This window comes from Tamandua tetradactyla, chromosome 1 (genome assembly GCF_023851605.1).
Source record: "Tamandua tetradactyla isolate mTamTet1 chromosome 1, mTamTet1.pri, whole genome shotgun sequence".
NCBI lineage: Eukaryota > Metazoa > Chordata > Mammalia > Pilosa > Myrmecophagidae > Tamandua > Tamandua tetradactyla.
The window spans coordinates 11,096,802-11,111,384 of NC_135327.1; the positions used below are offsets into that span (position 1 = coordinate 11,096,802).

The 14,583-nt window shown below is 35.5% G+C and overlaps 1 protein-coding gene across 1 annotated transcript in view; it reads right to left on the reverse strand.

Moving 5' to 3' along the window:
• TOP1 (DNA topoisomerase I) overlaps positions 1 to 14,583 on the reverse strand; it is a 109,115-nt gene that overhangs the window by 68,850 nt on the left and 25,682 nt on the right. Inside the window, exon 3 of the mRNA XM_077168493.1 lies at positions 9,108 to 9,210. Within this exon, the coding sequence (XP_077024608.1) occupies positions 9,108 to 9,210 (103 nt within the window). The remainder of the gene's footprint in view (positions 1 to 9,107; positions 9,211 to 14,583) is intronic.

A 14,583-nucleotide genomic window follows, 5' to 3' on the forward strand; every position in this document is an offset into this window, starting at 1 on the left:
ACTGCATCACAGGAAGTACCTGTGGGAGAGCCCAGAGAGTCTCAAAGCCCTGAAAGAGTGAATCAATGGCCCCTTCAAGAAAAGCAGACAGTTAAAGGCCAAAATATGTTTGCTAAACAAAAAATTTCAGGTAATTTCACAAGCTGCCTCTGGGAAAAGAGTATGGTAGCCAGATTCTAAAAGGCTGTAAGAAATAAAGGTTTCTTCAGGCCCATCACCATGACAGTCTACTGAACAAAATCATAAGGACGCTGGTATGTCATATTATAAGATTATGAAACTTCCAGTTGAAAGTAATCTTGGAGATTTTTTAATCCTTTTTTGTTTGCAGTCCTCAGAGGATAAAGTGATGTGCCCAAAGATGTCAAAACCAATACTTATTTTGAACCCACATTCTTCCCTATCCAAATTCCTAAACTCTATTAATAGCATAAACATGTACCCAGTTATCCAAGCTAGGAACCCTTTATCTTACATTCCTCAAGGCATTTGTAGCACGTGTCATCAATCTCCCTTCTTCAACCATCTTCAATGGCTGTTCATTTCCTTCAGAATCAAGGGAGTTTTGCTTCAGTCCATTTTTTTTGGCCTCATTTTCTCCTATCCCACTCTGTATAACCCAGGCATTCACCTAATTGGATTCTTCCCAGAACAAAGCACATACTACAAGGCCTCCATGTATTGTTTATGCTTTTCTCCCTGCCTGGAATGCATCTTTCCAACAATCATCACCATGAACTCCTAAAAACACCAAATATAGTTCATTATAGTAGGGTGAGATATAATAGAAAAACAAATTAGATATTATCAGTAATTTGATTCTATTACCAGGCTTTGTGATCATCATTATCATCATCTCAATTATTTAGTATATTACAGTTTTCAAAGAACTGTCATGTGCATAATTACATCAAATTTTGCCACAACAAATCTTCAAATTTGACAAGGCAAGTACTGTTATCAACATTTGACCAAAATAGAAAACAAGACTCAGAGAAGGTAAGTGGCATGCATTACGATACACAGCTAGTAAACGACAGGACCTAGACCTGTTAACTTCTATTTTACTGACTCCCATGTGAATCAGGATGGTGCTCACTTTTTAATTTCTGAACTACCTAATAATTTCTACTTATGTCTGTTCCAAAAGCAGCTTTATTCTCAGATGTTTCTCACCATGACAGTATATACCAGTACTGCCAATATAGCTGGGAAATAACTTCCCTTGCTATTTCACTGCAGTAGTTTTCTGTCTTTCCTAATTTCTACAAATCTGTCACTCCAATCTGAATGCCAGGTTTAAAATTGGTCAGGGATGCACACAATCAAAAAAACCAGCTTAAGGAATCTTATTTTTCACGTGATAGCTTTTTAGTTTCTAAAAGTAAATCCTCCCTGCAAAAACTGTTTTTAATAATATTTTATTTATATACAATATCTAGTAAAAAAGGATAATTTATGGTAAAGAACAAACTTTAAGAGTCATCTAGTGAGATCCTTCAAGTCCAGTGATTTCTAGGCATCTATAAAGAGTATTTTAAATTTTTTTTAAGAGTATTAATAATTTTTTAAAAGGACACGAAACACCACACCTTTAAACAACTCATGGACCAAAGGAAAAAATAACAAAGGAAATTAGGAAATATCTTGAGGTGAATGGAAATGAATACACAACATACCAAAACTTATGTGATGCAGCACAGGCAGTGCTGAGAGGGAAATTTAGAGCCTAGATGTTTGTATTATAAAAGAAAAAAATCTCAAATCAGAAACCAAACCTTACAACCAGAAGATACAGAAAAAGAAGAGCAAACTAAACCCAAAGCAAGCAGAAGGAAGGAAGTAAAGATTAGAATGGAAATAAATGAATTTTTTAAATAATTAAAAATGGTGGAATTAACAAAACCAAAAGTTGGGTCTTTGAAAAAATCAATAACACTGGCAAACCTTCAGCTAGACTGACAAGGAAAAGAGAAGACACAAATAACTAAAATCAGAATTGAAAAGGGGGATATTACTACCAACCCCACAGAAATAAAAAGGATTATAAGAGGATATTTTGAAGAAATGTATGCCAACAACTTAGATAACCTGGATGAAATGGATATATTCCTAGAAACACACAAACTACATACGCTGACTCAAGAAGATCTCAACAAACCAATAACAAGAGACTGAATTAGTTATCAAAAGCTTCCCAACAAAGTCCATTCAAAGAAAAATTAATACCAATCTTGCTTGAACTCTCCCAAAAAGCAGAAGAGGCAACACTCCCTTACTCATTCTATGAGGCCATCATCACTCTAACACCAAAGCCAGATAAAGAAATCATAAGAAAATTATAGGCCAATATCTCCCCCTTTTGACTACAGATGCAAAAATCTTCAACCAAATACTAGCAAACCAAATCTAACAATACACCCAAAGTATTATACACCATTAATAGAATGAAGGAAAAAACATGATCAATAGACTCAAGAAAAGTTATCTGACAAAATTCAGCACAGCTTCTGAATAGAAACAAAGAGAAAACTATGAATAGCAGGAAACTTCCTCAACACGATAAAGGACATTTATGAAAAATGCACTGCTTATCTCATACCCATTGCTGAAAGACTGAAAGCTTTCCAGTAAACTTAGGAACAAGAATGCCCACTGTCATCATTGTACTGAAAGTTCCAACCAGAGCAATAAGACAAGAAAAATTAATAAAAGGCATCCAAATTAGAAAAGAAGTAAAACTTTCCTTATTTTCTAATGACAAACAGAGAAAGTTAAACAGAAAATCCTGAAAATCCAAAACAAAGCTACTAGAGCTAATAAACACTCAACACTAATATTACTAATATTGAATAATGTTAAGAGAAAATCAAGAAAAATATTCCATTTACAGTAGCAACTAAAAGATTCAAATATCTAGGAATAAATTTAACCATGAGTGTAAGAAGTTTTTACATGGAAAACTAACCACAAAAAATTGCTAGAAGATATCAAAGAACACCTAAACAAATGGAAAGACATTGTGTTCACACACTTGAGAGACTAAATACTTTTACAATGTCAATTCTACCTAGAGCAATTTGCTGGCTTCAATCAAATTCCTATCAAAATTCCAATAGTCTTCTTTGCAGAAATGAAAACACCAATCATCAAATTTATATGGAAGGGTAAAGAGCCACCAATAGACAGAACCATCTTGGAATAAAAAAAAAAAAAAGTTGGAAGACTCACACTTCCTGATTTTAAAACTTCTCACAAAGCTACAGTAATCATAACAGCATGGTACTGGCACAAGGACAGACTATAGACCAATGGAATCAAATTGAGAGCTGAGAAATAAACCCTCACATCTATGGCCAATTGATTTGATAAGGGTGCTGAGTTCACTCAATCTGGAGAGAATAGTCTCTTCAACAAGTAGTGCTAGAGACAGGATTATTTTTCTACATTCTTCTACACAGAAGAATGAAGGCAGACCTCTACCTTACACCTTATATAAAAATTAATTCAAAATGAATCAAAGACCTAAATATAAGAATACAAACTATAAACTTCTAGAAGAAAATCTAGGGAAGCACCTCCAGGACCTTGTGTTAGGCAATGGTTTCTTAGACTTTACACCAATAGCTCAAGCAAAAGAGAAAAAAGAGATACAAGAGACTTCATTAAAATTAAAAACTTTGTGTAAAGGACTTCAAGAATGTAAAAAGAAAATATGTGGAAACCACACGTCCATCAAAGATTTTAACATTCAGTATATAAAGAAATCCTACAGGGCAGGCAATGGTGGCTCAGTGGCAGAATTTTTACCTGCCATTTGGGAGACCAGGGTTTGATTCCTGGAGCTTGCCCATGCTTAAAAAAAAAACAGTACTTACAAATCAACAACAAAAAGACAAACAACCTAATTTTAAAAAAGGCAAACAACTTGAACACACACTTCTCCAAAGAAGATAAACTAATAGCCAATGTACACAAAAAGATGCTCAATATCATTAGCCATTAAGGAAATGCAAATCAACACCACAATGAGATACCATTTCATACCAACTAGAATGGCTAACATTAAAAAGAAAAACTGAAAAATAACAAGTCTTGGAGAGGATGTGGGGAAATAGGAACACTCATTCATTGTTCATGGGAATGTAAAGGGTACAGCCTCTGTGGAAGACAGTCTGGTAGTTGCTCAGAAACTTTAGGTATAGAATTATCATATGACCTGACAATCCCACTTTCAGGTATATACTCTCAATATCTGAAAGCAGGAATCGAACAGATATTTGCACACTGATGTTCACAGTAGATACATTCATAATTGCCAACAGACAGAAGCAACCCCAAGTGTCCATCAACAGATGAATAAACAAAATGTAGTCTATACATAAAATGGAATATTATTTGGTTGTAAAGAGGAATAAAGTTGATACATGCAACATTATGGATGAACCTTAAAGACATTATGTTGAGTGAAATAAGTAAGACATAAAACCGACAAATATTATCTGATTCTACTTATATGAACTATATAGAATAAGCAAATTCTTAAGGACAGAAAGTAGACTACAGGTCACTGGGGCTGGGGAAGGAAAAATGGAGAGTTACTGCTTAAGGAGTACAGAGTTCCTGTTTTGGTTATGAATAGCTGTGATGGTAGCACAACACTATAAATATAAGTAATGTCACTGAATTAATACATGCACACACACATCACTACAATTAAAAAAATTAATTTTATTTAAAAAGGGGGGAGAACTCGGCAGGTAAACTCACTGGGCTCCCACCTACATGGAACATGATTCCCAGGGGTGTAAACCTCCCAGTGTGGGACAGAAATCCTAGGATGAGCTGGGACCTGGCATCAGGGAATTGAGAAAACTTTCTTGACCAAAAGGGGGAAGAGAGAAATAAGACAAAATAAAGTTTCAGTGGCTGAGAGCTTTTCAACAGAGTTGAGAGGTTATCCTGAAAGTTATTCTCATGCATTACACTGATATCCCTTTTAAGTTTATGGTATATTGGAGTGGCTAGAGGGAAGTACCTGAAACTATTGAGTTGTATTCCAGTAGCCTTGATTCTTGAAGATGATTGTGTAAAGACATAGTGTTTACAATGTGACTGTGTGATTGTGAAAGTCTACTGTCTGATGCTCCTTACATCCTGGGTATGGACAGATGAGTAAAAAAATACAGATTAAAAAATAAATAAATAATAGGGGGATAGAGGGTAAAATCAATTGTATAGATTGAAATAAAAGTGATCAATGAGAGGGAGGAGTAAGGGGTATGTTATGTATGAGTTTTCTCTTTTTATTTCTTTTTCTGAAGTGATGTATATGTTCTAAAAAACGATCATGGTGATGAATATACACAACTATGTGATGATATTGTGAGCCATCGACTGTATGCCATATATGGAATGCATGTATGTGAACATTTCTCAATAAAAATATTTTTTAAAAAATAAATAAATAAATAAATAAAAGGGGGGGGGGGACTTAAGGTAGTGGTGGTAGGTAGGGTGGAGGTAAGAGACATACCAGAACTCAGAAGCCCTAGTCTTTTATGCTCACCCTGCTACCACAATGCTGTGTGACTTTGGTCAAATCACTCCAGGCTCCTGTTCACATAACGAGAGGTTAAGATGACATGATCTTTAAATACCTTCTTCCTTATTTTGTACCTTGAGTAAGGACAATAAAGAAGAAACCAAATGAATAAGATGAGATCTCATAAAAGATAAGAGGACCATAGCCTCATTCTGTAACAGCAGAAGGTTAGTTATCCCACTCTCTTATACTCCAAATATACAGGACTGTTACTACACACGAGAAAAATGCCTCCCAAATACGGGTCCTAAGTGCAGGCCAATGACAAATGATTGATGCCAATATCTAACAGAGAAGGAAGAAACATGGAAACACATTAGGTAAAAAAAATTGTTTCTTTATAAAGGGTAGCCACAAAATTAGCTAGGACTGACCAGCAAAAAGTTGGCATCAAGTGACGTATTTTGGAATAGAACATGATAAATTTTAATTACAGTGGCCTTTACAAATGATTAAACAATTGATTCCCTTAATCTGCTTAAGTGAAGAAACCCAAAACTATTAGAAAGATCAGAAGTCACTCAACAAAAAGGTACAAAGCATAAAGAATTTTACTGTAATCTAACCAAATACACTTGCTTTGATGATAAGAGGTACTGCACCAGAAGTCAAAACAGGAAGTTTTTAAAGTTTTGCTTACAATATATCACCTGGTTCAACTGTCTTAAACTTAGGTATGAATTAGAAAACCAGGGTTAGATTTAGTCATATGTAAACAGAAACTCAGGCCAGATTTTTCCAATGCCTCTTGGTCAAACAGTCTAATATTTTTAAAAATAATTTGATTAGACATGAAGAAAATATTAAAAGGCACAAAATTATATAAAACAAATTCCTGGTTTTACCTATGCTATAGTCTTGGGAAAAGACTTTTTAAATAAATGCATACAACATCAACCTAAATTTGTACAGTTATAGGGCTTTTATATTTATTGATCCCCATGTGCTGCCTCTGAAGCATGTATTAATACGGAAGAAACTGAGGAAAACGGGGAAGGTTAGGCAACTTAGCCAAGATCACATGAGATCTAAGTGCCATGATGAAGCCTTCTCTTAGATAAAGGCTAATAAGTTGTTGTAGGCTTTTCAAGAAAAGCACTACCATACCTGCATCCTGTATTTTCAAAAAGAGAAGACTTTTGATAAAACAGGGAAAGGCCAAACTTACATACCAGAGACCTTTTTGCCACTCCTATCTCATCAACTACCATAGCGTAAACACAGAAGGCAGTATGAAAATATTTGTTTGACAAATGGGATAGCCAAGGGAAAATATCCTGTAGAAGACTGAGAAATGTGACTAAAGAGAGCACAGAAGATGGGAGTTAGTATATCCATAGATCACTTACTCATTGATTGAAAACATACCTACTAATAAGTGCCAGCTATCTGCCAGATACTATTTTAGGCCTTGAAGATGTTAAAATGAAGACGTGACTTTGCTCCCAGGGACCTTAAGAGTGCAATAGGGCATGCAGACAAACAGATCATTCCAACACTAACACAACTTGGTAATTACTATGATCGGCATGTATTCGGGGTATCATGAGAGAGAGCACAGAGGAGTAGCACTAATATGAAGGGTACCTGGAAGAAGCAAAATCTAGAAGTCTTCTGCAACTAGATGAATGATATTAAAAGGGCAATAGAGTATTCAAGAGCCAGCAATAAAATACCAGAAAATATGCAATGTAAGAGAATAACTGAAAAGAAGTTCAGTGTGACTGGATCTGCAATGTAAGAACTCAAAAGTGTAAATGACAAGAGAGGTGGCAGAGTAGGACAAGCAGGGTTTTACAAAGGGCTGGGCAACTATAGTCCAGAATATGGTATATCTTGATAAATGTGTGTACTTGTAAGAGTATGTATTCTGCTACTGTGGGTTGAAATACTCTATACATGCCGATTAGGTTACCTGATGATGTTCAAGTGTTTTAGATACCTTTTTCTCTCTGCTTATACTATTATATTGAGAAAAGCTCTAAAATTGTAGATTTGTCTATTTCTCCTTACAACTTCATTTGTTTTTGTTTTGTGTATTTTTAAGCTCTGATATTAGTGCATAAACATTTATAACTGCTATGTCTTCATGATTAACTGATCCTTTTATCATTATGAAATGAATTTCTTTACCCTTGGCAATATTCTTTGCTCTGAAATCTAAAATCTATTTTGTTTGATATTAGTATAGGCTGAACAATTATAAACTGGAAAACTAAAGATGCATGTGAACTGAGAGTAGATACAGTGCTGAAGTTAAATTCACTAGAGTAATAAAAAGGGAAACTAGGTGATCAGATGGTTAAAAAAAAAAAGCCTGAGTGGTGTGGTAAAAAGGCTATAGACATGGTAGTTATTCACGAAGAAAACTACCTCCTACTATAGAAAATTAACCTGGTTATTTTAATGAGTCATAAGAAGCCAAGAAAACTTAGAAAGCAATTCTCATTTTAACTAGTTTAGAGACAATAAACCAATCCAAGGAAGTCATTCTACAGGACTCTAGGATGAAGGCACATGTAACAAATGATGAATCCCTTCTATCAAAGCTTTTAACAAAGTTTAAAGTCAGTAATGGAATACTATACGGCTTTCCCACCAATGACTGCCTTAAAATAAAAATGGAACTAAAGTTCTCATTTTCAGCAACAGGGTCTGTATTCAGATATACTAGAGCTTTATATAATCTTGTCTCCCACACCAAAAACTGAGCAAAATGAACAAGGAAAGCATCTCTCTGGGGCTCAGATCCCAGAGGTCAGTCCTACTGGGTTTCATTTATCCTAAAGGTTACCAGCTTTTGAGGGAGCTGAACCACTCAATCTAATGACCTGCTTTCCAGAAAAATCTAATATACCCAACCTTTTGTGTAACATTTCAGGAGCTCACAAACCACTGAAGCCCAAGTTAAAAACCCTTAAATTGGGGGTGTGAGGGTAGTTCAGTGGTAGAATTCTCACCTTCCATGCAGGAGACCTGGGTTTGATTCCTGGTCCATGCACTTGCCAAAAACAAACAAACAAAAATTCAACAAATGGTTCTGCAATAATGGGACATTAACGTGGGAAAAAAAACAACTGTGACCCTGTTATGCAGCATAAAAAAAAAAGAACTCTTAATTTACATCCTGTTAAGTACAGAAAGAAAAATAATCAGGTTCCCAACCCAGTCACATTTCTCTATCAAGGCAAGGTCTCTGGATACCTGATTAAATGCCATCATCTGTTACAGTGAACCACAGCTGACTTAGTTAAAAACACTGTTCATATATTCAAAGAAAGTTCACCAGTATTGCTTTGTAATCTCCTGAGCTGAACAATGGTATTTCAAGTAAGCCTGAGTTATTAAGGTCATCTTATTAGCAACTCCAGGATCAAATGGCCTCTGCTTGTTTTGCTATCTATAATTTTTACCTCTGGCTTGAGTTAAGGTCTACTCCAGGTGAGCCAAGTCGAGGTCAACAACTGCTGAGTGATAAGAGACTTGTCCATCCAACTCTTACCTGTTGCTATGCTTAGACTTTTCCCGGTCCTTCTCCTTGTCCTTCTTGTGCTCTTTGTGCCGGTGTTCTCGATCTTTGTGTTTATCTTTGTGTTTATGAGAATCTGCAACCAAAGGAGATGATTCAGTTAAGAGGAAGTTGTGAGGTATTTTCCTGCCAGCCTTCTTGATAAGGTGGTCAAGAAACAGACTGACAGTACTTAGATGGCATGGAAGCCATAAAAGCACATTCCATTCAGAAGGAAAGCTTTTACAAAGAAGCCAAGAGAAGGAATCTCATTACTCTGGCTCTAAAACAGACATGTATTAGAAAAATGCAGGGAAAAAAGTTAATTCTGTTATGAAAGGAAGTAACAATTTCCCACACTCTACCTCTGGGTCTGAAGCAAACACTGATCTGATAGCATTATAGACTAGATGTGTCAAGTTTCCTGGAGTTTTACAGACATGTAATATAGGATTTTCTCTTTTACTTCTGTTTCCCCCCCCCCAACTCATCATATGTTTGAGATTCATCCACACTGCTGGATATATCAGTAGTTCATTCCATTTTATAGATACACCACATTTATTAGTTCATTCACCTACTGATGAACATCTGAGTTGTTTTCAAGTATTGGTTATTATGAATAAATCTGCTATGAGCATTCATATACAAGTCTTTATATGGACAGGTCTCTTTTTCTCTTGGGTAATGACCTGAGAGTGGGATTGCTGGATCATATGCTACGTGTATGTTGAACTTTACAGGAAATGATGAAGGTGTATTCCAAAGTGACTGTACCAATATACAGTCCCACCACAAAGCACTAGAGTTCCAACTGCCACAAATTCTCACCAACAGCCTTTAATTTTAGCCATTCTAGTGGGTGTATAGTGGTAGTGCTATCTCACCATGGCTTTAATTTACATTTCCTGGATGATTAAATGATGCTCTTCTTCTTCTTAAATTAAAGAAGAGCATCTTTTCATGTGCTGACTTCTTTGATGACACATTTACTCAACTCTTTCCACCACTCTTTATTTTTTGTCTTCTATTACTGAGTTGTAAGAGCTCTTTACACATTCTAGGTTACAAATTCTTTGTTAGAAATAAGTATTGTAAATATTTTCTCCCAGTCAGTGGCTTGCCTTTTTATAATTTAACAGTGCCTTTCAAAGAACAGAATTTTAAAATTTCAATTAGGTCCATTTTATTGTTTTTCCTTCCGTGGTTTGAAAAAGATTTTTCTCTCATGTTTTTTTCTAGCAGTTTTGTAGAGATAAAGGTTAGGGTTCTTTTTTTTATAACATGGGCAGGCACTGGGGAAGCGAACCCAGGTCTCCAGCATAGCAGGAGAGAACTCTGCTTGCTGAGCCAGGGTGGCCCCCCACCCCAGGGTTCATTTTTATCTATAAAGATGCCAATTGCTCCAGCAGTGATTTTTTAAAAGACCACTATTTCCCTATTTAACTGTATAGGTCTCCTAGTTGAAAATCAAGTGATAAGTTTGGGTCTATTTCTGGACTCTATTCTAGTCTTACATTAAAACACACTCTACTGTTATCCTGGAGGTTATTCTTACGCATTAAGTAGATATCACCTTGTTATCCAAGATGTAATGGAGAGGCTGGAGGGAAATGCCTGAAAATGTAAACTGTGTTCCAGTAGCCATGTTTCTTGATGATGATTGTGTAATGATATAGCTTTCACAATGTGACTGTGTGATTGTGAAAACCTTGTGTCTGATGCTCCTTTTATCTACCTTGTCAACAGACGAGTAGAACATACGGAATAAAAATAAATAACAGGGGGAACAAATGTTAAAATAAATTCAGTTTGAAATGCTAGTGATCAATGAAAGGGAGGGATAAGGGGTATGGTATGTAAAATTCTTTTTTTCTTTTTCTGTTTTTATTTTTCTGTTGTCTTTTTCTTTTTCTGAATTGATGGAAATGTCCTAAGAAATGATCATGATGATGAATATGCAACTATGTGACGATATTGTGAATTACTGATTATATATGTAGAGCAGAATGAGCATATATTAAGGATGTTTGTGTTTCTTGTAATTTTTTTTAATAATAAAAAACTATTAAAAAAAACACACTCTACTGATTACCTTAGCTTCACAGTTAGTAAAATACTCTTTCATTATTTTTCAAAATTATTCTGGCTATATTCTCTGCATTTCCATGTAAGTTGTAGATTCAGCTTGTCAATTTCTTCCAAAAACGGAAAAAGAAAATTGAAAGAAAAAAAATCAGCTGGGATCAGCTTTGTATTCTATAGGATAATTTGAGGAGAAGTGACAAAAAAATGGTAGTGTGTCTTTTGATCCAAGAACATGGTATATTCTCAACTTTGGCCGGTGGCTCTCAAACTTGAATACGTATCAAAAATGCAGCTCACTGGGTCCTCTCATCAGATTTCTTATTCAGTAGGTCTGGGGTGAGGCCTGAGAATTCACATTTCTAACATGTGTCCTAGTACGCTGCTGTTAATCTACAGAAATCAGATTTTTAGAACCAATTATTGAAGCTTTTTAATATCTCTTAATAACATACTATAGTATTGTCTTGCACAAGTATTTCATGTTTTGATGCTACTATAAATGGCATTTTTAAAAATTTCAGTTTCCAATTGTTTGTTGCTAGCATTCAGAAATTCCTTGCATTCTGCAAACTTACGAAACTCATTTATTAGTTTTAGCAGTTTTTTGGAGGACTTCTTAGAATTTTCTATGTAGACATTCATGCTATCTGCAAATAATCACAATCTTATTTTATCCTTTCCAATCTATATGACTTTTTTTTTTTCCTTTCCTTATAGCAAAGTCTAGGACCTCCAATAATAGAAGTGGGGAAAGTGAACATCCTTGCCTTGTTCCAAAATTTAGAGGAAAGCATTCAGGTCTGTCAACATTAACTATGATGCTAACCCTATTTTACCATTTATTAGGTAGAAGACCTCTTCTGTGGTGGTTTGAAGCTGTATGTACCCCCAGAAATATAGTTCTTAAATCTAATCCATACGGGTGTAAACCCACTGTAAACAGGACCTTCTAATGAAGTTACTTCAATTTAAAGTGTGGCCCAGCCCAATCAAGGATGGGTCTTAATCCTATTACTGGAGTCTTTTATAAGTGCAATGAAATTCAGATGGAGAGAAAGCCATAGGAAGCAAGAGGCTATACCAATAGAACCCAGAAAGAGACCAGGAGACAAAGCTATGTGCCTTGCTATGTGACAAAATAACTACCAAGGATCACCAAGAGCCAACCCCAGAATGCCAGTCTTCAGGAAGAAAGCATTGCAAAGCATTGCCTTGATGATGCCTTACTTCGGACTTTCGCTCAGCCTCAAAAACGTGAGTGAATAAATTCCCATTGTTTAACCCAACCCATTTCATGGTATTTGCTTGAGCAGCATAGGAACCTAAAACACCGTTAAAACACAGTCTATTCCTCATATTTGCTAGAGTTTTTAGCACTGGGTTTTTCTTGGGAAGCTTTTTGTTCTCTTAAATCACTGGTTTTTAGCAGTGTGCTTATTGTGTGTCTTGGTTTGTTTTTCTTTTTTGTTTATCTTGCTTGAGGTTTGCTCAATCTTTTTGACTATGGGGTTTATAATTTTCAAATTTTGGTAAAAATTTTGGCTATTACTTCTTTAACTGCTTTTCTTCTGTTGCCTGCTCCCCCCCCCCTTTTTTTTCTTGGGCTTGAATTACACATGTATTAGAATATAATTCCACGGTTCACTAAGACTTTATTCTTTTTTTTTGGTCTTTTCTCCCCCTGTGCATCACATTTGTTCATTTTTATTGCCTTTATTCAAATTTACTTACTTTTTCTTCTGTAGTGTCTAATCTGTTTATCTCCGTTTATAAATTTTTCATTTTTAAGTTCTGTTAGGTTCTTTTTTTTTGGGTGCATGGTCCAGGAATTGAACCTGGGTTTCCAACATAGAAGGCGAGCATTCTACTACTGAACCACCCATGCACCCTAGGTTCTTTTTTATATCATTAATTTATTTCTTCAATATATTTTTTCCTTTAAATCTTTCAATATAGTTACATAGTTGTTTTAACATTCTTTTCTACAATCCCATCATCTCTCCTATTTGGGCCTTTTTCAAATGACTGATTTTTCTTGAGATTCTGGGTCACATCTTCCTACTTCATGTCATGCCTAATAATAATATTCTATAATTATTTTGCTGGATTTTGTTGTCATCCTTTAAAGAGTATTGCTTTGATCTGGTAAGCAGTTACTTGTGGTTTGAACTGAACCTTTTAAAGGCTTGTTAAACTTTTAAACTTTGTTGAAACAGGTCTAGAGTATCTTTACTTTAAGGATACTTTAAGTTTAGCCCCACTACTAAATTGTGGCCCTTAGGAAGTATGCATCTACTGAACACCCAGAGTGATCAAGACGGACTCTCCACTCTGGCTTGGGGGAAAATCTGTTCAACTCCCAGACCCATGTAAGCTATGAGAAATGTACAGTAACAGCTTCACAGTTGCTCTTTGTTTCACGATATGGAGTTTCATCTATTGCATGTACATTTACCATTCAGCAAAGACTCAAGGAAATCTGTGTGCAGGTAGGTTTCTGGAGCGCTTTTTCTGCATAGTTCCCATTTCTCCATTATTCTGCCCTGCAACTTTACTGTTGCCTCATTTTTTGAACTCCAATCTCTCTTTTCAAAACAGGAAGCTTCCTGTGCTGTGTGGCAACTCTAAGGACAATGGGAGGGCTCATTTCATTTGTTTTTCTTCTCTCAGGAATCACAGTTCTGGGTCTTCTTGTTGTTGTTTAAGACACTTGTTTTATATATTTTGTACAATTTTCTAGTTGTTTAAGGTGGGAGAGTAAATGTAGTCTCATCATAGCTGGAAGCAGCCCCAAAAGTATTTACCTCTGCTCAAACCAAGTCAGTGGACTCCTGAACCTTCGTGGGGATGAGTTATGGAATCAAGCAAATACTTCAAAGACAAAGGTTACTTAAAATTTTATCTGCCAAAAGGATATTATTTGTCTTTAAATAATTCCCATTGTGAAAAGAGAGGACAATTTTTGTTACCACTCTGAACTGCAATCAGAATTAATTGCACTGAACAGCTTTCAGCCCACAACTAAAGATGCAAAGAACTTTAATTCAATTCAGTTACCTTCCCTAACTCATAATCTGTGACAGATGCTGTCTGACTTTCAAATTTTTCCTAACTTTTTCTAATGTTTTGTGCTTTTTTAGATGCCCTGGGTTTATTAAAAAAAAAAGTAATAATAATCATCCAGCTATACTTCAAGGAAAGGAAATATTGTAGTTACACAGCTTCTTAGGTCAAGTCACCCGGATGTTGAATATGAATCAACTGAAAGTTTATGTATAGTTGATTCAATATGTATGTGGTGATTTTAAAATACGTCCCATAGATTAGTTGATACCTTCAATAAGTGTAGCTTAATTCCCTTACCCCTCTGTGTAGACTGGAT